Genomic DNA, 23,298 nt, shown 5'->3' on the forward strand with positions numbered 1-23,298 from the left:
TACCCGCTTTCCATTAGACTACCCCTTAGAGTGGTGTGACTCTGCCCTGAGATACTTAGGCATTGAGGTATCGCTCAATAAGGAGGACACGATTCGGCTGAATTATGGAGTGGCTATCTCACAGCTGACTGACAACGTGACCCGCTGGTTGGCCCTTCCTCTCTCGATGGCAGGCAGAGCCTCCCTGTTAAAAATGGTCATCCTTCCGCGCTTTCTATACCTATTCCAGAACATTCCCTACTACCCGGGGCCCTATTTTTTCAAGAGGCTCCGTACTGAGCTGCTTCGCCTCTTCTGGGGCGGAAAACAACCGCGCCTTCGCTGGACTGTCCTGACACAGCCATATGACAGGGGCGGATTCGATGTCCCTGATCTGGAAGTGTATTACCTCAGCGCTCAGGCGCAACACGCCTATCACTGGGTTCACCCTGCCCCCTTCATGCCGCAAGTTGCGGCCGAGGATTGGATAGTACATCCACTCCCACTCAAGGGTATGCTTATGGGACTGCTTGGTGATGTCGAGACGCCTGCTACCACTGTTACTTGTACGATTGACTCTTGGAGGAGAGTGACTAAACTGCTTGGAGCGCCCATGCTCTACTCACCGGCAATGCCCCTTGCGTACCACCCGAAGCTGTCGCTATTACTGGAAAATGGGTTTCGGTCCATGTGCAAACGCGTTCACCTTACTACATGGGGTGACTTGTTCCAGGATGGGTTGTTCCGTACCAAAGATCAGATATTCCGGACAGGCCCCCCGTCACCTATGGAGGTGTTTTATTATATTAGACTTCGTCAGGGTATGCGGGACATACTCCCTAGTTTCCCAGAGGAGCCGGGGACAGTGCTGCCTTTGCATATGTTACTGGTGTCGGATGGCAGACACTTGGTATCCAAACTGTATGCTGCCATCCGTGAGCAGCGCCCACCGGCTCTGTCTAAGGCGCGGGTCGACTGGAGCTATGAACTAAATGACGAACTCACTGACGAGCAGTGGAAATATTGCTGCTCGGTCACGGCTAACATATCCTCCAGCTGCCGATTGAAAATTATTCATTACAAGTTTGTACAGAGATATTATTACACTCCAGTCCGGAAGCTACGTTTTCGCCTCTCAGAGGACGACCGGTGCGCACAATGCCGTGCGGAAGGCGCGGGTTTCCTTCATCTGGCCTGGGAGTGTAGTGCGATACAGGCATACTGGGCGCAGGTACATGCTGCGCTCCAGATCATGATTGCTGGCCCTCTTCCTCTGGACCCGGTGGTGCTGTTGCTGGGGTATACTAGGGAGGTGCCCAAGGCGGACCGTAGGTTCGTCGATATCGCGCTGCTGCTGGCTAAAAGGAGAATCGCTTGCAGGTGGGGGAGAGGCAGGGCACCTAAGTTTAAGGAATGGCTGGACGACCTCACGTACTGCCAAGATCAGCACGCCGTCTATGCGGAATTAATGCCCGCCCGCTGCAGACCTAGTGACTTTTGGTCCCCTTTACAGGCTTACTGGATGTCCCGGGCGACTCACGGTGATTCCTCTGAGGATGAAGATCGGGTAGTAGGCCCCTGAGCGAATGGATGCTGTGTAATACATTCACCAAACTACATATCAAACTACATATCACATACTGGGCGGGAACTCAGCCCCCCCCTGCTTGTACAGTGGCGGTAGTCTTAGTGCAGAGGTGGGGATGGGGGGTCCGGGATACTTGCAGGTCAGGTGCTGCTACTCACGGAACGCTTCTTTCTGGGCCTCCAGGTATCAGACAGCAGTGGGTTAGCAGGGAGTGGACATACACATTGGATCCTGCGGTTGCGCATCAATGGATATGGCGTATGCCCGACTGAACACTATACACCAGCTCATGACACATTCACCTCCTCCTGCCTATACACTGACTGCTCACTGGGGAGGCGCGTGAGGCCACCTTTACTTGACTCACATGTGGCACACTCCTATACACGGTGACGTCACTGGCTGACTAATAAGAACTTGGATTGACGTGGGTCGTGGGGTTTCGGTGCATCCCTCCTCCTTGTGTGGCACTGCACCTATACACGTGAGTCCTGTAGGCTTTCCGCCCCTTATAACCATGTCTGTGAAGTGGGGGTGCTCTTGCTCGGATATCCTCACACTGCAGATCACTGGGGAATGTATTGATGACCAGCCTAAATGTGATGTACTAGCCCAAGGAAAAATTAATGCTTCTCTACGGAATGTACCATAAGTATCATGCTTTCATGGATTGTTGATGCTGTAACTGTCATGTATCTCTGAAGTCCGCAACTAATAAAGGTTTAAAAAAAAACAAACAAAAAAAACTCCATGGTCTCTTATCTTCTCCTGTGCTGAACTGCTGTGCTATTCCACCCGCATACGTCTTTAACTACATGTTACCTTCTCCAGTGCTGACCTGCTGCTCTCAGACACCCAACATCCTTCTTTCACTCCGTTCACTTTTCTTCACCTGTGCTGTTCTCTTTCACCCCGCATCCTTCTCTAACTCCCTGCTCTCTTCACCTGCGCTAATATGTTGTTCTCTTACACCCGCTTCCTTCCTTAACTCCCGGTTCTCTTCACCTGTACTTATCTGCTGCTCTCTTCCACCCGCCTCCTTCTTTAAATCGGTTTTCTTATCCTGTACTGATTTGCTGTTACCTTCCACCAACTCATTCTCTAACTCCCAGTTCTCTTCTCCCATGCAGATGTGCTGTTCTATTCCTCCCGCATCATTCTTGAACTCACTGTTCTCTTCTCCTGTGATGATCTGTTCCTCTCTTCCACCCACCTCCGTCTCTAAATCCCTGTTCTATTCCCTTCAACTGTGCTCATCTGCTGCTCTCTTCCACCCGGCTCCTTAGATAACTCTGTTTTCTTCTCCTGTACTAATCTGCTGTTACCTTCCAGCAAATCCTTCTCTAAATCCCAAGTTCTCTTCTCCCATGCAGATCTTCTGTTCTCTTCCTCACGCATCATTCTCTAAATCCCTGTTCGCTTCTCCGGGGATGATCTGTTCCTCTCTTCCACCCACCTACTTCTCTAAATCCCAGTTCTATTATCTTCTGCTGTGCTGATCTGCTGATCTCTTTCACTCCACATCCTTCTTTCACTCCCTGTTCTCTTCTGCTGTGCTGATCTGTTCCTCTCTTCCAACAACATCCTTCTCTAACTCCCTGTTCTCTTCTCTTCTCCTGTGCTGATCTGCTGCTCTCTTCCACCCCACCACCTTCTTTAACTCCCTGTTCTATTCTCCTGTGCTGTGCTAATGTTCTCTTCCACCCGGCTCATTCTCTAAATCACTGTTTCTTCTCCTGTGATGATCTGCTGCTCTCTTCCATCACCTCCTTCTTTAACTCCCTGTTATCTTCTCCTGTGCTGATCTGCTGCTCTAGCGACCCGCCTCCTTCTTTAACTCACTGTTCTCCCATGCTGTGCTGATCTGCTGCTCTCTTCCACCCACCTCCTTATCTAATTTACTGTTCACTTCTCTTCTCCCATACTGATCCCGCAGCCTTCTCTAACTCCATGTTCTATTCTGTGCTAATATGTTGTCCTCTTTCACCCGCTTCCTTCCTTAAATGCCTGTACACCCACCTCCTTCTTTAACTCAGTTTTTGTCTCCTGTACTGATCTGATGTTCCCTTACACAAACTCATTCTCTAACTCCCAGTTCTCTTATCCCATGCTGAGCTGTTGTTCTCTTCCGCCAGCATCATTCTCTAACTCCCTGTTCTCTTCTCTTGTGATATGTTCCTCTATTCCACCAACCTCCTTCTACAACTCCCTGTTCGCTTCGCTTCTCCTATGCTGATCTGCAGCCCTCTTCCACCCCACCTCATTCTTTATTTATTTTTATTTATTCAGAGTTTTATATAGCGCGAACAAGATCTTTACAGATATCAGATCGCTTCACAGAAACTAGGGGTGAGGATAGCAGGAGGGTGTCGCAACATAATATTGGGTGCAATATAAAATTCAATAGCATGATCGGATAGCAGTCAAGTGCCGGTAAAATATCAATAAACAAACAGGTAAACGATAATATAAGACGGTAATAAGTCTTTGAACCAACTACAATAGAAATCAGGAGAATTCAGGCTAAAGGGATGGCTTATGACAATATCTAAAAGATACAGGGAGCAAGAGGTAGGGACAACGAATTTCATCCGGCTAACGTGAATAGTCTAATAATAGGTAGTGAGTGAGTAGCATAATAGGAACGACTAATCATCATAGAATAATGGCAAGCAAAGAGAATAAAAGGATCGAAAACAGGAATAATATGATATAATTTGACATTAGACAATCAGGTAGCCAATGATACCAAAGCGGTGCGAAGTCTCTGATCAGCAGACACTAAAGTTCAGGTGAACTTAGCCATGAGGATGGCTTTCACCTCTTTCTTAAAGAAGGCCGTGGAGGAGATACGCCTGGTTTCGGGAGGGAGTGCGTTCCAGATCCTCGGTGCCATTCCTGAGAAGGAGCGTTTGTAGGTTTTTTCCTTCCGGAATCTGCGAGGTTTCAGGAGTAGATTTTTTGTACTTCTATTGGATCTCGAACCACCTGATATAGTCACCTTTTGCGTGAGGTAGTTGGGTGTCTTGTGATGTACGGCCGAGTGTGTCATAACAGCAATTTTCAGCTGTATTCTGGCTTCAAAGGGCAGCCATTTCAGGGATTTCAGGTCAGGGGATATATGAGAGTGTTTTCTTGAGCCAGTAATGAGTCTCGCGGCAGCGTTCAAGGAGGCTCTTAGGGGTGCAGTTGTTGCTAGAGGGAGACCACTGAGGGTCACAATTCCATAGTCTATGCGGGGGATGACGACGGCTTGTACAGCATTTTGGAAGTCTTTGGCTGGGAGAAAGGGTTTAAGTTTCCTCAGTGTGTTGATTTGGAAATTAGCTCCTTTCGTTGCTTTGCTAATGTGCTGTTGCATGTTGACCTTTGCGTCCAGTGTGATACCTAAGGATTTCGCGGAATCCACGATGGTGGGCCGGACATTGAGTGCTGTTAGGTGATTGAGCCAGATTTGGGTGGTGGAAATTTTCGCAGGGGGTGATATCAGAAGGAACTCCGTTTTCAGTGCATTTAGTTTGAGGTGATTGTCGGCCAACCACGCTTGGGTCTTTGTAAGAGTGTAGTTCAGGAGTTTGATATCCTCAGGGGATTGTACCTTTAGGTAAAGTTGAGTGTCATCGGCATACATATGAAAGTATACATTGGATGCTTGGAGTAAGGTGGCAAGTGGTTCCATGATGAGGTTGAACAGTGTGGGTGAAAGGGAGGATCCTTGTGGCACGCCTAAGTCAACTGGCACAGGCGAGGACAACACATTGTTGATCTTGAACTTCTGAGACCGGTTATGTAGGAAGGAAGAGAACCATTTGAGAACAGTCCCGGATAAACCCATTCTAGTGTTTAGTAGCTCCAGGAGGTTCTCATGTTTGACCGTGTCAAATGCTGATGAAAGGTCGAGAAGGATGAGGAGGCATGAATCATTGCGATCAAGAATTTGGAGGGCGTCATCAATTATGTGAGTCATGGCCGTTTCCGTGCTTCGCTCGGAAGCCTGATTGGTGAGGGTTGAGGAGGTCAAACTTGTCAATGTGTTTTGTTAGTTGGAGTTGTACACATTTTTCCAAAAGTTTGGCCAAGGTGGGTATGTTTGTGATGGGGCGGTAATTGTTTAGGTCAGACGGGTCAGCTGTAGGTTTCTTGAGTATGGGCGTGACTTGCCCAACCTTGAGCGAGTCCGGGATGAGACCTTGTTGCAGGGAGCTGTTAATGATTTTGGTCCAGAGTGGGAGAAGCATGGTGGTGAAGTCTTTTACAGCATTAGCGGGTAGGGGGTCTGTGAGGTGATTAGAGGGTTTCAAGGTACCGAGCAGTCTGTGTATTGCTTCTTCAGAGTAGGTGTCGAAGGACGTCCATGATGCGCTATTTTTAGGCTGAGTGTTCCGTGTTCTCTTTTGCTGTGCTGATCTTCTGCTCTCTTCCACCCCACCTCCTTCTTTAACTCCCTGTTCTATTCTCCTGTGCTGAGCTAATGTTCTCTTCCACCCGGCTCATTATCTAAATCACTGTTTCTTCTCCTGTGATGATCTGCTGCTCTCTTCCACCACCTCCTTCTTTAACTCCGTTATCTTCTCCTGTGCTGATTTGCAGCTCTAGCGACCCGCCTCCTTCTTTAACTCACTGTTCTCTTTTGCTGTGCTGATCTGCTGCTCTCTTCCACCCACCTCATTATCTAATTCCCTGTTCACTTCTCTTCTCCCAAACTGATCACGCAGCCTTCTCTAACTACATGTTCTCTTCTGTGCTAATGTGTTGTTCTCTTTCACCCGCTTCCTTCCTTAAATGCCTGTACTCTTCACCTGTGCTGATCTGCTGCTCTCTTCCACCCACCTCCTTCTTTAACTTCCGGGTCTATTGTCCTGTGCTGATCTGCTGCTCTCTTCCACCAGCATTCTTCTATAGCTCCCTGTTCTCTTCTCTTATCCTGTGATGACCTGCTGCCTCTTCCACCCACCTCCTTCTCTAACTCCCTGTTCACTTCTTTTATCCCTCTGATGATCTGCTACTATCATCCACCCCACCTCCTTCTTTAACTCCATGGTCTCTTATCTTCTCCTGTGCTGAACTGCTGTGCTATTCCAGCCGCATACTTCTTTAACTACATGTTACCTTCTCCAGTGCTGACCTGCTGCTCTCGTACACCCAACATCCTTCTTTCACTCCGTTCACTTTTCTTCACCTGTGCTAATCTGCTGATCTCTTTCACCCCGCATCCTTCTCTAACTCCCTGTTCTCTTCACCTGTGCTAATATGTTGTTCTCTTACACCCGCTTCCTTCTTTAACTCCCGGTTCTCTTCACCTGTACTTATCTGCTGCTCTCTTCCACCCGCCTCCTTCTTTAAATCGGTTTTCTTATCCTGTACTGATTTGCTGTTACCTTCCACCAACTCATTCTCTAACTCCCAGTTCTCTTCTCCCATGCAGATCTGCTGTTGTATTCCTCCCGCCTCATTCTCTAACTCCCTGTTCTCTTCTCCTGTGATGATCTGTTCCTCTCTTCCACCCACCTCCTTCTCTTAATCCCTGTTCTATTCTCTTCAACTGTGCTCATCTGTTGCTCTCTTACACCCGGCTCTTTCTTTAACTCTGTTTTCTTCTCCTGTACTAATCTGCTGTTCCCTTCCAGCAAACCCTTCTCTAAATCCCAGTTATCTTCTCCCATGCAGATCTGCCATTCTCTTCCTCACGCATCATTCTCTAAATCCCTGTCCGCTTCTTCGGGGATGATCTGTTCCTCTCTTCCACCCACCTACTTCTCTAAATCCCAGTTCTATTATCTTCTCCTGTGCTGATCTGGTGCTCTCTTCCACCGCACCTCCTTCCTTAATCCCCTGTTCTATTCTCCTGTGCTGATCTCTTCAACACGCATTCTTCTTTAACTCCCTGTTCTCTTGTAATATGCTGATCTGCTGCACTCTTCCACATACATCCTTCAGTAACCGCAGACACACATACATACAACACAAATACAAACAAACACACATACAACTACACACATTCATCTACACACATCTATCGCCATCACTCGATCGATCCAGCACCCTCAGTCTATTAAAATATCGCACACTCTATCGCCCTCACTATCTATCGCACTCACTCTATCTATCGCCCTCACTCTATAAATCTATCGCCCTCACTCTATAAATCTATCGCCCTCACTCTATAAATCTATCGCCCTCACTCTATAAATCTACCGCCCTCACTCTATAAATCTACCGCCCTCACTCTATAAATCTACCGCCCTCACTCTATAAATCTACCGCCCTCACTCTATAAATCTACCGCCCTCACTCTATAAATCTACTGCCCTCACTCTATAAATCTACCGCCCTCACTCTATAAATCTACCGCCCTCACTCTATAAATCTACCGCCCTCACTCTATAAATCTACCGCCCTCACTCTATAAATCTACCGCCCTCACTCTATAAATCTACCGCCCTCACTCTATAAATCTACCGCCCTCACTCTATAAATCTACCGCCCTCACTCTATAAATCTACCGCCCTCACTCTATAAATCTACCGCCCTCACTCTATAAATCTACCGCCCTCACTCTATAAATCTACCGCCCTCACTCTATAAATCTACCGCCCTCACTCTATAAATCTACCGCCCTCACTCTATAAATCTACCGCCCTCACTCTATAAATCTACCGCCCTCACTCTATAAATCTACCGCCCTCACTCTATAAATCTACCGCCCTCACTCTATAAATCTACCGCCCTCACTCTATAAATCTACCGCCCTCACTCTATAAATCTACCGCCCTCACTCTATAAATCTACCGCCCTCACTCTATAAATCTACCGCCCTCACTCTATAAATCTACCGCCCTCACTCTATAAATCTACCGCCCTCACTCTATAAACTCTAAATCTATCGCCCTCACTCTCGAAATCTATCGCCCACCCTCTAGCTATCTATCGCGTTCACTCTATCTATCGCACAACAACAGCATCACTCAGGGGCACAACAGCATCACTAAGGGGCACCACGACATCACTATGCCCTACAACAGCATCACTGAACACCACAGCATCACTTGGCGTCACCACAACATCACTCAGCGACACCACAGCAGAAATCTGTGCAACAATCCGACAACAACTGGTTCAAATATGTTCTCTCAATGTTGCAAACTTTATTACAAATGTCGAAAAAAGTGTTAATATTTCCATTATGTTCTTGGATTTTCGTGATAATAAAATACACTAAACATATTGTTCACACAAGTTATTTGCAAAAGTTTTACCAATTGCCATTATACATTACAATAACTTATTTAAAAATTAATTATTACATTTCATTAGAAGCCATTGTTATTTGTCATAGCAATACATCTAAGTCACGTGCAAACAACACATATTGTATTACAATTGCAAAAGGTGTCACATTTGAAACAAGCATTTACAATGCAACGGTTTCGCCTTTGCCAAAGTTAGAGCTGTTGGCATTGTAAATGACAAATTCTCCCTCTGCCCGTGCTCTGTGTGTACACCAGTAAGAGGAGCTGTGAGGGGACGGTCCGGGCAGCCCTGCGAGCTCACACAGCGGGAGCCCAGGAGAGCTGCCCTGGGCAGAGCAAGGAAGAAGCACCGGGCGGGGGAGACGGAGGGGCCACCCAGACAAGGGACTGAAGGTCGCCCTCCTGCGGAGATGGCTGCGCGCGCTCTGCCACCTTGGACTGAGGGGCTGGACGCTCCCACATGACCGGACTAGGGGGCTGCGGACACCCCCTACAGAGCATTAGTAGTTGCTCACACCCACCCAGAAGAGGAGTGGGGGGTGGGCTGCTGTAACGTGGGCCTCAGTGGTTTCGAACATCTCAGGGCAAAGCATTGACTCTGCAGGCACAGGGGGCTGGGGCTGTTGACGTGGCAGAAGACTGAAAGGTGCTGCTACCTGGACCTGAGGGCTCCCTTTGCCACCACGAAAGAGTTAACTGAGGGGCTGCTGGCTCCTGGGCACCTGGGGCTGAGAGTTCCTGTAGCCCCGGGAGCTCAGCAGAGGACTGAGGAAACCCTGAAGTACCTGCGCCCGAGGGCAACAGCCACGCACCTGCGTCTCTGGGCTGCCGGCTGTCCTCGCCATACCCTGAGGAGCTGGCACAGGACTGCTGAGCTCAGAAGACACTGTATCAGCTGCCACGTCGGAATCAGAGCCAGGGTTGGTTCTGCCTGCTCCCATGTCTTTATGGTTTGCTACACATTACATGGACAACACTGAAAGGCTAAAGCCCCCTGTGTAGGCTTTCTGGAGTTATTAATGGTCTTTGAAATAAATAATAGACGTGAACACAAGGGGAAGCTGAGAAGAGCATCACATTATTTGGCACATATGTGCTACTTACAAACAGTGACTTAAAGGATAGCACACTGTCTCATAGCTGTGTTTGTGTCTGCAAGGCAAGGCAGCTACCGCCAACCGGGACGAGCAGCAGAGATGCCTCCTCATTGGTGTTTAACTTACAAGTGAATGACGTCTTTAATGTCATTTTAACGGCCATACCAGGCACACGTGTGTGGAAAGTATCAAACTGACCCTACGTTTTAATGGACGGGTTTGTTAGTGTTGCTTGCAAAAAAAGGCTCTGTGGACCACTGGAAGCTGTGAGCTAGTAAGGCCAAGAAAATACATCCAGCTCAACCAAGGGAACATCTTCATCTGCTGGCGATGTGAATAGATGATCTTAAACACATGCTCAACGTTCAACTTAGAGAAGTTACTACATTTAAATATCTTTTCATCACTACCTCACAGAACTTGAAAAAAGATGCACTTGTCACTTCCAGTGTGTTGAGATCAGATTCTGCAGTGAAGACCTCTCGCTTACTATGTGAACACAATGTAAGGAGACCTTCAGAAGAGTAATGTCTGCGGTGGTGCTGAAATCTAGGCAGATTGAGTGCAAAACAGAAGCTCGGCTTGGGGGGCAGCGGACGAGCGAGAAGGCGCGGACTAGGAGGGGGGTAGAAGGGACGGAGAGAATTTGCCTCGGAGCATTTGAAGACGGGAGGGGGCTGGGGGGGGCAGCGGACGAGCGAGAAGGCATCGGACTGGGAGGGGGGTGGAGCAGGCGCGCAACACCCATTGGACTCACCGGGCTTCAGCACCCCCCTCCCCCCCGTCGTGAGTGGCAGCCCGGGATGAGACAGATCCCAGGCACACACACACAGCCGCACCGAACATTTCACAGGTCTTTAAAAGACCATTTGAATGTTAATTAGGCCTTGCAATTGTTTCACCCCTTTTAAGAGCCCCTGCAGCTCCACTCTGCCTACTGATTAAAGGTTCAGCCCCCCCCCACCCCCCCGACATTTTTTTTTAGCCCCCCCCCCCCGAAATTTGGCTCTAGTTGCGCCTCTGGGATGGAAGGGACGGGGAGAAATTGCCTCGGAGCATTTGAAGACGGGAGGGGGCTGGGGGGCAGCGGACGAGCGAGAAGGCACCCTCCCGCCCCATGAAAAAAATGGTGGCGCAAACAAAGTGACAAAAACAAAGAAGAAGTTCTTGAAAATTCTGCAGAGCACTAGAAATGGAAGGGCACTAACCCTAGTACACCCCCTGGCCAGCTTCTGCCTGAAAAATCTGGAGAGTATGATGAGAGGACTCAGGGGCCTCTGAGAATGTCACAAATGTGAGAGTCAGTCAGTGCCGTGCGTGAAGCTGAGGCTGAGCTCTGTGTGACATTAAGAAGAGAGTAGAGAGACACCCGTCACACTACACCACGACAAGTTAGCCTGCCGCAGACGTAACTACTGAATAACACACTACACACAAAGACTGGCAGAGTCTCAGAATGGCAGAGAGCACTGTAGGCTGCCTCAGACAGCCAGACGAGCGTTACTAGTAAGTTATACTAGTACTTACTGTGTCGTCTTCGAAGTTCTTCAACTTCTCCTAAAAATTAGTTCAGCTGCCTAGCCTCGCACATCCGGGGCACCAGCGATCACACCAGCAGGCTATCCCAGACCTGGTGCTGCCACTCTGCTGATGTATGTGACCGCGCTGCGCTGACAGTCATTTGTTGCACCCAACCGGCACCACCAATACACTATGACCACGCACTGTGGCTATTGCCAAAAAACAAATTAAATGTCAACAATTAGAGTGAGAGCTCACTCCTTTCAGGCACTCACTTACTTTGCTTGTTGAGCCTCAATAATGGCAATAACAGGCTGCCTCGTCATCAGGGCCGCAATGAATTCGGAGGCAAAGGCCGGCCCGCATAATTCCGAGGCTCTGCAGGCCTGGATGCACAAGGCGTGGGCGTGGGGTGCACTCAGCCACCGGTGGCATAGTGGGTCAGCTCCGATTACAGCAGGGTCTCACTGACCTTCCGTGTCTCGAGCTGCCGCCATATTGCGCTGCCGAGATCCTGCCTCACCAAAAGTCCACTCACGATTACTCCGCCACATTAACCAATTCAGGTCACTTCTGCTGCACAGGTTAGTTGCGAGTTGTTCCGATGTCCATTTCTGCCGAATTCACTCAGAACTGCAGCCGCAAATCTTCAGGCGATAAATGCGCCTGACTGGCGAAGCTCCGTAGTGATAGATAGTCACGGACAGCGCAGGGGGTGGGGGGGCGGGAAACAAAGACAGGGACAGCGGGAGAGGGGACGGACAGCGGGATACCACCATGCGGGACCAGGACGATCTTAGCAATGAGGAAAACAAGTAAGCTACTGCCCAGCCGCCATCTTCTGAGAAATGAGCAAAAACAAACCTGTAAAAAAATAAATAAATAAACCACCGCCCACCGCCGCATGACGATCGCAAAGGAGCGGGATGAGTAAAAATCTCCGGAACACCCACGAATCTGCTCCGGCAATGACGGACAGATCTCTCTTCCAATGGCTAGCCTCCATTTATAGAGCTAGCCAATGGAAGAGCAGGCGGGACAAAGCCCCCGTACTGTTCTAACATAAGTGTTCGCCTGCGCGAACGCTGCTGCGCAGCAGACGCCAGGAGAAACCTAAAAAGTAAAACTATTGGCATTGTAAAAGACAAAGCTATTAATTTATATATTTTCACAATTAAAAAACAAAAATTAAAAAAAAGATCATTTACAATACCAAAAGATCAAACTTTCTTAATGCGAGACCTATTGCATTGCAAATGCTTGTTTAAACCTGACACTGCAGACTGGTGTTCATTCTTGGTGTTCTTCCTGTGACCAGCTGCCTGCTTGCCTTGTCTGCAGCGTTTAGGGCGGAGTTTAGGCATGTGTAGACTTTCCATCTTCTACAAGTGAGTTTGCTCTCTTTTGGCACTGCTTTGGCAGGTGTTTCAGCAACTCTCCCACCTCTTCAGCGTGTTGGTGGATATACTTCTTTATTAGTGTGTTGGGGTTGCCAATCCATCATTGTGTTGCAGCTACTCTTTCAAATGTCCAGCCCACCATCTCAATCCTATTCCTCTCCTTTTTAGGAGGTTTCTCTGATGAGGTTAGTACACTGGCCCTTTCCTTGCAGTGGACACAATGAAAAAGTCTGCTATAAGCTTTACCTTGCATTAGGCAAGGTCCCTTGTATTTACTTTCCGCTCTTGGTGTTAGTGAGTTGCCAGATGATTGAACGCCTCTCTTCCATGGGCCAAGATGCTGGGCAGCATTGGTATTTTCACTTGCTTCGCGAGTGTAGGAGTGTTTCAGGTAGTAAGTATGTTTGTGTCTTTTCCTCCTCTAGCTGGTTCTCATACTTGTCTGCTGCTCTCTTGACCACTGTGTTACACATAGAGAAATCATCCAGAGGTGAAGGCCTCGACTGATACATTTCAACTCTCTTCTAGTGAGTCGGTGTCAAGATCCTGCCACTGATCTTCCATGTCATTGGCGTCACGAAGTAGCCCTTGAGCCACAGGGTCGGCTTCGTCATATAACATTTTATGTTCATCTTCCTATCAGGTCTCTGGTTTCATTGGTGGTTCGAGGTCAGCCGTCTCCACCTCTCCGTGGCACTTTTCCATTTCCACGGAATAAAAAATTCCCAAAGGAAGGCATCAGAATACTTCTTTGTTTGGGGGATTGCTGCCATCTTTGCTTTGAGCCACCTCTTTTTCCGCTCAACCTCGAGCACTCTCTCTTCGTGGTGGCAGTGTACTGGCTGCTGACTTTGTCCTCTCCTGCTCTTGTAGTCAATGATCATATTTTTTTCAGAGGAGCACCCTCCTGCGGTCTCCCTGGTTTGGGACCAGAGTTTTTTTTTTCTTCTACAAGTGTTTTGGAAGAAAGACAGCCTTTAAGTGTTGTAAATCCGAAGGCCTCTACTCGGTTAACCCATTTTTATGCGTTACCTGCCCGTGTTTCTCTTTGTGGTTTTGTTGCATCTGTTACCGGTCGATGCAGATTGTCTCCACCTTGGCATCTGAGCTTTCTCCTTTGTTGTCCTTTGCAACGCTATTGTCTTTCTCACTCAAGAGACCTAGGAACTACAATGATGTTCTGCTCTTTTGGGTCTACATGGTGTACCGCTACTACTGCTGCTTCTCTCGGACGCTGAGTGATTTCAGTTTGAATTTGGCACACGCCTCGCAGCACTTGGGAGTTGTGGTCCCTTAGCAAGCAGAGATTGCAAACCTGGTGGTTGTCTCTCTGACCAAAATCTAAAGGGCGTGTTCTCCTAGTAAAATGTCCCTTAGAAATTTACCAAAGCAACTCCTTTGTGGTCTGCGCAGAGCCTCGGCTCCCTTTGTTTCTGTCAAGGCTTTGATAAGTGGGACATACTGGGATCTTGGAGCTGGGAGACCTTGTCCATAAGGGAAATTGATGACCTTCACCGACCTACAGTCCAAATATGCCCTTGCGCCCACCGAATTCTTCCGCTATCTGCAAATTCAACATGCTATCCTGACTGCTGTCCCAGACCTGGCCAACCTTCCGGTGTCTTCTCCGCTTGAGGATAGGCTACTATCGGAGCCCCTCCCTGAGAAGGCCATTTCCCTCACCTACCGTAAGCTATGTAATAATCTCCCTGACTCCTTTCAGTCCTTGCGCTCTAAATGGGAGGCTGACTTGGGCTCCCTAGCCGACGAGGACTGGCGCTCGGCGCTGATGTCCCCGAGGGAATCGGCTATTTGCCACAGATTTAGACTGATCCAATTAAAAGTGTTGCACAGAGCGTACATGTCTGCCCTTACCCTGGCCAGAATTGGGCGGCGCCCCGATGCCCTGTGTATGCGGGGCTGTGGCCTCCCTGGTACTTTTTACCACGTTTTGTGGGACTGCCCGGTGGTTCAACGGTTCTGGACTGGGGCAATCCAAAAAATGAGTAGTTCCTTGGGTAAACTGCTCTTGCCATCACCCAAGGAGTGTGTCCTTAACATTTGGGGGGCCAATGACCTGACTGGCCCTGAGCTGCAATAGGGCGGCTTTAGGCTTCCTACTAATTAAGCGCTCCATAGCAATGAAGTGGGGCTCACCGGACAGATTGTTGGTGGTGTGCTGGGTGGCCGAAATGGATCGCTGCATGATTGCGGAAAAGACAGTACACAAGATTCGGGGATGCCCCAAATTGTGGGACAAGAAATGGGGACACTGGAACGCTTATAGGGGGGAGCTCTGTGACTCTCCTACGGCGGAATTAGCCATGTCCCAGGATGGCCATGTGGGAGGTCCTTTACTGTAACGAAGTGACATTGAGTGCTTTGTATATGACTCTGTGTATTGCAGTGTACGCGACTGATATGTAACTCTGCTTTTCTTGTTTAATTTAAAAATCAAGTCGTTCGTATATCCTTGGTGAGACTGATGGTTCTGTATACACCCTACTTCATCACGCCGCCGGGCCCCAGGGTTGTCGGCTGAAGGGCTGTGTTCATTGATGCAATTCTGATTATGTCTGCCAGCCCCTGGGTTGTAGGCTTGACATTATGTTTTACAGAACTGAACAATAAAGGTTTTTTCAAAAACAAAAAAAACCAAAAAAAATGTCCCTTAGGTTAGTTATTCTCGGGCCACCTATTTGGTTGCCCAAATGCCCCACCTACTTCTTTGTTTTTTTTCAAAAGATACCTTATTGGATATCTGTTATCCTCTTTTCCTATGCTCTACGATGTTGATTGCTGGTTGAAACCTTTGTAATTGTTTGAAGAACTATCACTTTTCCCTCTTTTTTTTTTTAGACGTTCGAAGAGCCCTGGGCCGTAATTTCAGACTGAATGGCTGAAAAAATTATCTGAAGATAGCTACCACACACAGGGAGCTTCCGGGGTGGGCATCGGACCTCTGGAGAGGTCTGGACAAGGTGCCAAATGGTAACAAACGACGCCTAGCAAAGAGTAAGAGAGAGGAAGAGTGCTAAACGAGGATAATTCCAGACCTAACCACCAGATGACAAAATAATGAACAGCATGTAAATACAGAAAAGATTTACACTGCAAAACCCAAATATTCAATATTCGAATTTCTTCTCTTAAGGATATTTTGTTGTGGAAAGAGGCTTCTTACAAATGTAAACACATTCTAGTTCTGAGGAAAACTCAAAAGATACCTTATTGGATATCTGTTATCCTCTTTTCCTATGCTCTACGATGTTGATTGCTGGTTGAAACCTTTGTAATTGTTTGAAGAACTATCACTTTTCCCTCTTTTTTTTTTTAGACGTTCGAAGAGCCCTGGGCCGTAATTTCAGACTGAATGGCTGAAAAAATTATCTGAAGATAGCTACCACACACAGGGAGCTTCCGGGGTGGGCATCGGACCTCTGGAGAGGTCTGGACAAGGTGCCAAATGGTAACAAACGACGCCTAGCAAAGAGTAAGAGAGAGGAAGAGTGCTAAACGAGGATAATTCCAGACCTAACCACCAGATGACAAAATAATGAACAGCATGTAAATACAGAAAAGATTTACACTGCAAAACCCAAATATTCAATATTCGAATTTCTTCTCTTAAGGATATTTTGTTGTGGAAAGAGGCTTCTTACAAATGTAAACACATTCTAGTTCTGAGGAAAACTTATCTATGGCATAGCTGGTGGCATCCAAATAACCTTTTCTGTTTAGCAGCAGTCTAAGAAACACAGGATTTTTGCCAAAAACTATCTACAAGTAAGTTCATGTATAATAAGTACACTAATTCCTGAAGATTTTCTTAACAAAGACCTCCCTCCACATAAACATCATTTACATTTATCGGTCACTATTTTGAGAGGCCTGTAACTACAACTCAAGCCTCTGCTAATCTTAAATTCCTAGGCTTGCCTATAAAGATCTACACTGCCAATTCTAGCTGCACACTGCTATACTGAAAATAGAATTGCTAGTGCTCATTGATTAGAAAATTACTTGAACGTTATCGTAGCTCAAACCATTCTTAAATGATGTGTGTAAAAAAAGATTTTTAAGATTAAATTTTTTTATCTATTTCAAAACAACTTGGCTACATTTGATATACATACTCCTTGCTTATTTCAGTTAAAAAAAAATAACCCGATGCTAATTGTACTAAACCATGTGAAAAAGAGAACACAACCCTTAGTTATCAACAATTTAAACCATATACATGAACGGGTGACCATGCACAGATTGTGAATAATTATTGTTTGTTCATGAACAATAAAACAGCATGTTGACCTACCTTGAAAAGTGGGAGGGCAAACAATGAATGTCTGTTGAAAAGGATCAGTCTGCGCACAAAGCTGTGTTGTTGCAGGCTGCAGTGATACGCTTTGTTGTGCCACTCCAGGAGCTGCCGACGGCGCATAGAGTGCAGGCTGGTAGTTCAGCAGTGAGACATCGGAATTTGCCAGAGAAAGGGTGGCGGCAGCCGTTGAGCTCGATGCCAAAACACTGGCCTGAGAAGGAAAAAGTAGCAGCTGCAAAAATTCACTCTATATGCGAGACATCCACATTTAGAAGAAGCAAATACAGTTAAATGGTTTATGCAGAATACGAACGCTAAAAAGTCGAAGAAACACAGGCAACCCATTTCTGACATAACAGCCAGCCCCAGTCTGGTGCTTATGTAACAGGATTAGCAGAACAAAGTCCCCTTATAGCTAAAAGGTTTCAACCAAATAACAATAGGTCTACTTCAGCAGTTTTCAATTTGTATCCTTGTGCGATTTTTTTTTGTAAATGTCTTGTTGGTACATTATTTTTTGGAAAATGGTGAGGAGTTCTATCTTGTATTTATGTTGCTTACAATTGGCAACAGGTGCGACAAAACTCAAGATGTCATATTAAGGTTTGTTCAAGCACAATTGTGACAGCAGACAGGTTATCTTCTTCCCCTATTGACTTACAAACAAGATAACGCTATCGGATGTTTCCTGAGATCCTAGGTCTGCAAGAGTTTCTAGATTTAAGATTGAAAGATTACCAATTTCCTAAAATTTGCATAAAAGCGAGCTTATTTCCGGTTAGGAAAACAGTGGCAAAACTAAACAGCAAAACGGACTAATCTGCAAGTCTGGCTCACACATTAGGAATGTCAAGAAAACAAGCATTATTTTAGAATTCACACATTCAGTAGCTCTAACTGCTCCTATGTTTTGAATATTCTTTTTTAATTCATTTACCTTTTCGCTACTCGTGGCCCTCTAAGAAAAGCTGCCAAACCCAGACATTTCATGAAAACTAGACACTTAAGGGGGTCCAGGAACGTGTGGCTTGTGTGGAGCCCCAAAGATTTCATACACAGAATCCCCAGCAAACCTCAAATTTTGCTTAAACAATAAAAATCCAATTTTCCTTCCATTTCTGTGTGGAAAAGTTGTTTGATCACTGGGCCAACACATTTCCTACCACCTAGAATTTACCCAGGTCTCCCAATAAAAATCGTACCCCTCTAGTGAGGGTAGGCCCAAAACGTACTGTGGAGACAACAAAATTATCGATCACAAAATAACCTGGTTTTAAAAGGGAGTAACCTGCGTTTTTGGCTCGGTGCCCATCTAGGGAAACCTACCAAACCCAGATATTTCTGAAAACTAGACACCCGGGGTAGTACAAGGAGGCGTGGCTTGCAACATTTTCTTAAACAGAATCCCATGCAAACTCCAGATAAAACTGATACCTCACTAGTGTGGGTGGGCCAGGTGCCTGCAACAGGGAAGGGCCAAAAACACGTACCGATAGAAGGGGCACCAAAGTGTGTCTATAAGGGCCCAGAGCGGACACCGGCTCTGGGCACCCACACAAGTGAGGTATCATTTTTATCAGAAGAGCGAGGGGAACACTGGGGAGTAGGGAATTTGTGTTGGCATGGTGATCCTTTATCTTTCCCTCACAGGCATGTGAGAAAAATGTGGCTTGTTAGCTCAATTTGAGTTTTGCAAGGTATCCGGGTAAGAAAACGCTGGGGGATCCACACAAACTACACCGCCAACCAAGCGACAGTCCATACAGTGCCAGCCAAGCGCCATCCACACACACTGCCAGCCAAGCATCATCCATACACACCGCCAGCCAAGCGCCATCCATGCATATTGCCAGCCAAGCTAAAGTTCACACACACCGTCAGCAATATGTCAGTACACACGCAGCCAGCACATGCAAATCGTCAGCCGAACTCCAGTTCTCACACACACAAACTTTCCCTGGTATCTAGTGGGTTTCTGGCCCCATATCGCTCTGCCCCAGATGTGCCTAAAAAAAGGGAAGACACCCGGACATGCCCATAAAAATATCCCTGGTGCCTAGTGGGCTTTCTGCCCTCACCCGGCGGGCGGGGGGTGGGAGGGGGGGGGGCTTGGATCGGGGAGAGTCTCTCCTTTCCAATGATACCACTCCCTTGTGTTTTGGGGGCCTAGATAGCCCCACGAGCACTGAAGCAGAGAAACTGACATGAGTCGATCAGCTTGTTTCACTTTCAATGTAATGACGTTAGCACGCCATGCGTGCCGATCGTCATTACACTGGAAAACAAATCAGCTGAGGCTGAAAAACAAAACAGCAGAGGGATTTGGTGGTTGCGTGCAGAGAACAGAATGGTTCAGTCCTCAGCACACGAGCACCGTGATGGAGGATGTAACTGTTTCGCCCTCAGCACAGAACAGGTTAAGAGGAAAGTTTAACAAAAAGCTTTAAATATGATAGGGGTTTCTGCAAAACTAAACGATGACACCGCCAACTTCTAACAATCAATTTAAACTTTTTAGTGCTTTGCTCAACCAGTGTCCCGATGGTACTGTGTCTCGTTATACACACAATAAAACCACCCTTATTGCTCCCTGCATGCCAATTCAGTCCATCTTCCTACCTTCAAGATCATCTTTATTAAATCGAATTTTACTGGCTAAGAACCTTGCCTTGCTGCCTTTATCTGGTATTAGGTATCCTTAAACATTGGGAATCACCTTCAATCCTCTCCTCTTCACCTGGGAAACTTTATGAACTTTCTCATTCCCCATAAGAGTTGTGAATACACAGCTTATCAAGATGAATGATAATGCAGATTAAATATGAGTTCTGAATAAAAAAATAATTAAACAGATGAGATTTGAAATGGCAAGTAGGAATGATATCTGGCGAGACATAAACAGTGAAATACTGGTTGCTTATTACTTACAGTATGGTGAAAAGGCATTAACGCCGATTTACAGAATCAAATACAAGCAAAAGATGTAGTGTGGTGACAGCGCAAAATGCATGATCATGGCTTATTGTAACTTATTCGGATAGCAATACCATGGTCAGTCGGAATAGCTTCCACAGAATTATCAAACTAATTTACCATAATGTAGATCAGCCCATGCCTGCCCAGTACATTGTTTCCAATAAGTATCTCTTATTTCAATTTTCTACATCTTTCTACTAAACGTTTATAGGTACAAGCCATAGTCAACTGTAAAATCCATACCTGATTGTGCATTGTATTGATCTGGTTGTTGAAGCTCATTGTTAGGTTTGTGCTTGTATTGGGAGCCACATGTGTTGTGAATGGGCTCTTTATCTGGTTCACAGTGTCATACATATTAACCCTCCGTTTGCAAATCTCCATATTTTGAAAGCAGGACTTTACACTGAAATTAGAACAAGACCGATTAATACAGAGTTAGTCTGAGACAGAATGTGACAGCTTCTAAATAACAGACCACATCAAATCTACAGAGACTACATGAACTGTGAAATCGATTACTTCCTGTGTGCCAGACCATACATGGGGGCTCAGTCTAGGTTTTTCTGAAAGTAGTCAAAGCAGTGCACATATATAAATGTTGAAGATGGAATATTTGATACCTCTCTGAACATACAAAAGGTAATTCTAATGATTTATAATTAAGCTAGACATTGGTAGGAAATGCTACTTACTTGAAACCCTTGTTCATTGTAGGATCTTTACTGATAGAACATTTCTCCCTGCGGGCGGTGATCCGGAAACAGTTTATTTCCAAATAATAATATATGGAAGAGATAATCTGGCATTTCTCAAATGCTGGTATATACTCCAAAGCCTATGCAGGCTGATTCCTCAATTTTCCTATCTTGTATTTATTAAATAAACAAGACGGAATTTCGACACAAAACTTACACCTTCTTCAAAGAGAGACCCTCAACCCATATGGGAGTATGATTAACATGAAGGGAAAAACAGTCTGACAGGCTGCATGTAAAGGGAAGACCGAAACACGCGCTGTTCCTTTAAGGAGTCAACAGCTTCGATATACCATCATGTCTTATTCTGGAAGCTGCCTTTCAGGGTCAGTTTTTTCCCCAGGTTCCTGTGAGTAGGATCCCAATACACTTTCATGGTTTTCTCACGGTCTTTGGTTGAGGTTGGTTCCTCAAACTATCTTGCGTTACTCGACATTTTAAATGTGTTTGAAACATTTCGTCTTTTGAGAGGGGGGTAGAGTTTTCTTAATATGTTATCAGTATTTCTGAAGTACCCATTCAGCAGGAGGAAGTGGCCGCCTCTGGCCCACATTATTTATGAGTGGTTTATTTACCATCTTCACGTTCTGTCAAAGATTATGAATATTATTGGAAAACGACAAAACCGCTCCGAAGGACAGGGAAAGTATTCACTTGGGGGTAACACTTCAAAGCCAAGGAAGAGAAAAAATAATAATCACAGGGACACTGAAGGTGTCTTTAATGCTTTGACACTGTGACATCTGCCAAAGACTCTGAGAGGGAGACCTAAGGAGAAAGGAAGCAACATCATCATTCAGGTCAATCCTGCCCCTTCAATGTCGAAACCATGTACCATCACAATGTGATCATCAAAGATTGCGATAATTAACGGATCAATTGCAAAAAAAACACTTAAAGTCAAAGGGGACAGCTTCATGCTTTATGTTAAGACGATCAAGATACTCAGTGTTGAGGCCCTTGGTGTTTAGAATCTCCTCATTGTATCATTAGAAGTCTAGGAGATAGATATCACACCACTCAACATCAAGGAGACTGAAAACAACACTTTAAGTAATTGGTCTCTTAAGTTACTCATTACCAGACAACTGGTCTCGTGTCCCTTCTCGGGTGCCAGCTCCATTGCACTTTAATCCTCCAGTAATGAAAATAACACCTAAAAAACAGTACAGGTTACGCTACAGCCTCAGCTCCTTCCTCTGAAAACAGTAATGGTCCATAGATACACTTCCATGTCTCAAAGAAGGAAGATGCCTGTTCCACTGTAGCAGTCTGGAATCAGGCACTGTCATAGTACTGAATCAGCTCTGCTTGAAGTCATGGAGTTCATAAAATCGCTGGCTGGCTGTACAATGGCTTAAGTCCTTTCTATTGGATTGGTTTCAATGGATCCATCTTTTCCTTATTTGTCTGCTCCATAGCCTTTGAAATATGGAGTCCCACAGGGATCAACCCTAAGCCATGCACTCTTCAATGTTTATGAAGCCCCTGTTGCGGAGATTATTGAGCCTCTGGAATTCAAGGTAGTGTCCTATGACAAGGACACTCAGCAATTGCTGTCCTTCTCTGAGGCCAACAGTGCACTCCAACATTCTTTCCAGTCGCGGCTTGTGAAAGTAGCCAATTGGATGACAAACAGTTGTTTAAAACTCAATGCCTCTAAAACTAAAGCCCTGCTTTTTCACTACTCACCTTCTATCTGGTCCAGTGCCTGGCAGTCTTCAGAACTTGGCCCCTCTCCTTCCTCTGTAGAGGAGGTCAGGAATCTTGGAATACAATTCAACAAAGATTTTTCTTTTGCGCCGCAGGTGAAGCCTGCTACTGGTTTCTGCTTTGCTATTCTAAAAAGTCTCAAAAAGTTTCTGACACTATTGCCGGAATCAACTAGACTAACTAATGTTCACTCTCTATTGACCTCTCACCTAGACTACACAAACAGTCTATATTTGGAGTTTCCAGACTATTTGCTGCACCGGCTACAGGTGATTCAAAATGTCGCCGTTTTTTAAACACCTCTTGCTTACTTTATGGAACAAATCTTTTGTATTGATTTAGTTGGCAGGTCTCTTGACAACTGCACACAGCCCATCGCCTACAACCACAGGGGCCGGCGGGCTAAAATACAATGCATAGATTGTGTATAAAATTCCACAGTGTAAATGCCGGCATCCCGAAGGCTCGCAGCGCTCAAATACAAACCTAAAGAAGAACGGCATAAAACGCCAAAGGATAATGCAGGTACAGAAACAAGAACCCACCAAAAACAGGAGTACAAAAAAAGGGAAACCCACCCTCTCGTACACACCCCATAAGAAAAGGGAAAACAAAGGGGGACCCGTACCCATGACTTCAGTAGCTGTACGGCGATCCGTTCCACCCACCAAGCCTAACCCTGCTCCTCCCGCCCA

General features: G+C 46.2%; 1 protein-coding gene across 15 annotated transcripts in view; it reads right to left on the reverse strand.

The window, feature by feature from the left end:
- The window catches only part of HIPK1 (homeodomain interacting protein kinase 1), a 700,213-nt gene that overhangs the window by 239,156 nt on the left and 437,759 nt on the right, over positions 1-23,298 (reverse strand). For 9 of the 15 annotated variants that reach the window (XM_078644414.1, XM_078644417.1, XM_078644415.1 and 6 more), the window contains 2 exons: positions 20,376-20,538; positions 17,151-17,367 (listed from right to left, as the gene is read on the reverse strand). In XM_078644414.1, the coding sequence (XP_078500540.1) occupies positions 17,151-17,367; positions 20,376-20,538 (380 nt within the window). Of the gene's footprint in view, positions 1-17,150; positions 17,389-20,375; positions 20,539-23,298 lie in introns of all 15 variants that reach the window. The other 6 variants (XM_078644411.1, XM_078644410.1, XM_078644403.1 and 3 more) reach the window with 1 other exon arrangement.

The sequence above is a fragment of the Lissotriton helveticus genome, chromosome 5_1 (assembly GCF_964261635.1).
Source record: "Lissotriton helveticus chromosome 5_1, aLisHel1.1, whole genome shotgun sequence".
In the NCBI taxonomy this organism is placed as follows: domain Eukaryota; kingdom Metazoa; phylum Chordata; class Amphibia; order Caudata; family Salamandridae; genus Lissotriton; species Lissotriton helveticus.